Consider the following 3,574-nt stretch of genomic DNA (forward strand, 5'->3'; position numbering starts at 1 on the left):
TGCTGTCAAATTGGTGGTAAATGCTCGTCACTGAAGAGTTCGAGAAGTTCAAGGGAGACAGAACGCTTCACCGCATGCTTTAAAATTTCTGTGCCAGCAGTAGAACTATTTTTAAAGGACTTGACACTCCCTTTATTTGCCAATACCTCTTTCGTGGTTATATATTTGCAATTTTATGCGAATTGTGCTCTCACACAGGGATTCATCTGATACTAATACTGCGGATTTCTGACGATGTGGCCTCAAACCATTCTAGACTGCATAGCTAAAAGGCGTCGTTTCAGTTTTCATTTCGGGGTAACTAGTGGCTATAATTGACTACTTGTTTTTACTTTCCTATCGCTGGGCATCCTACCAATTTTCCTGCGTTCTTCGGAGAGAATGTGCGCACAGAATGTAGAGCGTATATTCGCCACCCCCCTAAATCGATTAGTTCGCGGGGATGTTCTTCATAAGTTTGCAGCCATTAGCTTTGTTACCGCTGAAATGAGTTAAAAGTTTCAAATTTATGGGACAGCACTTGCGTTACCAATAAATATAGATAAGAGCACATCGATTCTTCTAGTTCCGATTTTGTGACATCCAAAGAGCAGATGCGTAGCGGATGAGTGGTCATCGAAGTGGGTGTTCAGCAACGCTGCGTATGGAAAACAATAACATCACAATAGCAGTGCTGGCGCTCCTACATTCATTAGATATATGACCAGTAAAACATAGCAAATCAACAACTCCGTAATAAAATGCAGCAAGATCGGAATCCTAAACACCCATATCCCCAGTCCCAGAGATATTAACAAAGAAATAAAACACCGTGGTCTCCGAGATATAGCAAACCATCTCCGGTTCCGCAAAAGTCGAATCTCAAACCAGTCTTATCCATATGCAAAAAGCCCATTACGGCTTTGCCGGAGGATCCGTGCTTAAGAGTATGATACACGTCCCAATGATCGATATAGCAACAACGGTGAAAACCACCTGCGTCTTCCAACCACTCTGCACCAGCGCAGCATTTCGACTATATTTGGTCATTGTCCGTATGTAAGTCGCGAACCCGCTACATAGGCAGACGAACGACAAAACCCAAAAGATGATGCCAAGCGGGAGCGCCATGCGCAACTCCAACTGCGACGGCTTGTACCGGAGGTGGAAGGGCATTATGATTGCGCAGGCAACGATGGAGAGATACATGGATAGCCGCAGCCACGAGAGGAATGTTCGCTCGTTGGCGCAGTGATCGCGGGCGTCGGATGCATTGTTATCGAACAGAAGAGGGCCGAAGAAGGGTCTGGAGAGGAACACTGGGCCTTGCGAGGCAAGGTCACTGTATGCTAGGGTTAGAGTGTTTGACATGGTAATACCTTTAGCGAAGTGCTGGATCGAGAATAAGCACATACGTTGTGACGTGCACTGGATTTCTCCTCAGTGCACTGGTTAAGACATTGTTGCTTGGAGAAGCATCTTCGAGCTCTGGGGTATCATCGCGGGGCATTGTGCAGCGCGCAACAATACCGGGGCTTGATTTTTCGATTCTAATAACGGGGTGTGGTAACCAAGCCTACCATTTCGTAGCGGAATGGTTGCTGATATTTAATGTTTGCCGTCAATTTTCTAGACGTCGCAGAATTAATTTGCCATTTTTGGCAACGAGAACAAGATGTTCCAAGAACCAACCAATCCGAAGGCATTATCCCACATTAAAGGCGATAGAACGCTGTCTGGGTAATACATTAACAGCCACGATGCGAAATTTTTATTTAGTTAGTAGTTGTACGTGCCGGAGAATTCTATACAACAAAAGCCTCTAACATTATGTTACGTGATATAAGTATTGCTCGTTGATGAGGCTGTTTCTTCTCATTGAAGCAGCATAAAATAAGGTTGATGGGTTCGCTTATGTCATGTGGCCATATCGGCTTCTGATTGGTTGTGCGGCTCTTATCGTGAGTAAGGGGGCATATCTGGATATTTGCAATCGATGGTGGATATTTTCATTCCATGCTGCTTCCATCCCATTATTATAGAAGGGAACGAACGGGGCGTTCAAGTCAAGCCTCGGTTCCTAGAATCTTATTGGCGTACCTAAATATTTGTTACTTCGGTTTAGGGTTCGTAAGGAACCTGGCTTTTGTAAGGCTGAACATTTATTTCCCCATCGATTATTCGTCCATACGAGCACCGAGCAAACCAAAGTACTAATGTTTTTAATTGCTATGATAAATTGCATTCACACAAAACGAAGAATTCTCCTGCCCTTAGTACCCCTCATTTCAAATGGATATACCACCAAATCCATCCGATGTGAACCCCTCTCGCATTGATGGAGACGACGACCGAGTGGACAGGGATTTATCTGCGACCAGCCTTGGGAATTCTCACTCCTTGGCCGAATCTTACAGGAGACCTAGTTTCTTCACAAGAGGTGCACGAGGAACAGTCGTTCCATACCCTCAAGCCCAGGAGCATGCGGTCCTGGCGGATTGGGAACGGGAGCAGATCTTAGAAGAAGAGCGGGATTTATTAGCGGACAGTCATGTTATTCACCCGGAACACCGACATGCGAAAGCGACCAAGGGACGGAGTCAGATTACTGGTCTACTCTCAAAAAGACTGAAAGAATCTGAGACATTTCCCCGGGAGGAAGATGAAGAATCTGCACAGCTTCCTGGATCCTCATCTGGGCCTGACTCTTCTGCCACCGAGACTACTGCCCTTTTGGCGTCATCTACGGCGCTTGGCAACCATGTTAGTGATAATGTTAGTGACGATGAGGTTGGGAGCAAATGGGAGGAAGCAGTCGAGGCTGGACTGATCCATACAACATGGCGCCGGGAAGCCAAAGTGTTATCGAAATACACAGTCCCGTTGATGATTACGTTCATTCTTCAATACTCTTTGACGGTAGCTAGTATCTTTACAGTCGGGCATCTTGGAAAAGTAGAGTTAGGAGCTGTGTCCCTCGCCAGTATGACGGCTAACATTACCGGATATTCGATATATCAAGGCCTCTCTACAAGCCTGGATACTCTTTGCGCTCAAGCCTATGGTTCCGGGAAAAAATCCCTTGTTGGATTGCACATGCAGAGGATGGTTTACTTTCTCTGGCTAATGACCATCCCCATTGGTTTAGTATGGTTTTTCGCTGAAAGGATTTTGATGGTCATCGTTCCAGAGAAGGACGTTGCAGTTCTTACAGGATTATACCTGAAGATTGTTTTGTTGGGGGCCCCAGGGTATGCATGCTTTGAAAGCGGGAAACGTTTTGTTCAAGCGCAAGGCCTTTTTTCTGCGGGGCTCGTTGTCCTGGTAATATGCGCCCCGCTCAACGCCTTTTTGAATTGGCTTTTCGTCTGGGTATGTTCCTCTTCCCCACAGTCCATAGTTCCACGTTATGGTATCATAAAACAGTTCTATTCTTCCTAACATGATGTAATAGAAACTGGGTTTTGGTTTCGTTGGTGCACCTATGGCTGTTGCTATAAGCGATAACCTACTCCACATTCTTCTCTTCCTGTATGTTCGTTTCATCGCAGGATTGTAAGTATTGGAATGGCTTACGAAAAGGGGATTAGAGAAT

At 45.6% G+C, this 3,574-nt stretch overlaps 2 protein-coding genes across 2 annotated transcripts; one reads left to right on the plus strand and one right to left on the minus strand.

Moving 5' to 3' along the window:
- Positions 1-894: 894 nt before the first annotated feature.
- HCAG_01073 (conserved hypothetical protein) lies at positions 895-1,489 on the minus strand (the record flags this gene model as incomplete). The annotated part of the gene is made up of 3 exons (XM_001543977.1): positions 895-1,015; positions 1,073-1,321; positions 1,395-1,489. 3 exons carry the CDS (start codon positions 1,487-1,489, stop codon positions 895-897), a joined length of 465 nt encoding a protein of 154 aa, XP_001544027.1.
- Positions 1,490-2,271: 782 nt separating this feature from the next.
- On the plus strand, positions 2,272-3,538 carry HCAG_01074 (conserved hypothetical protein; the record flags this gene model as incomplete). The annotated part of the gene is made up of 3 exons (XM_001543978.1): positions 2,272-2,962; positions 3,128-3,351; positions 3,434-3,538. 3 exons carry the CDS (start codon positions 2,272-2,274, stop codon positions 3,536-3,538), a joined length of 1,020 nt encoding a protein of 339 aa, XP_001544028.1.
- Between the last annotated feature and the right edge of the window lie 36 nt (positions 3,539-3,574).

This window comes from Histoplasma capsulatum, genomic scaffold (assembly GCF_000149585.1).
Source record: "Histoplasma capsulatum NAm1 scaffold_1 genomic scaffold, whole genome shotgun sequence".
In the NCBI taxonomy this organism is placed as follows: Eukaryota; Fungi; Ascomycota; class Eurotiomycetes; order Onygenales; family Ajellomycetaceae; genus Histoplasma; species Histoplasma mississippiense.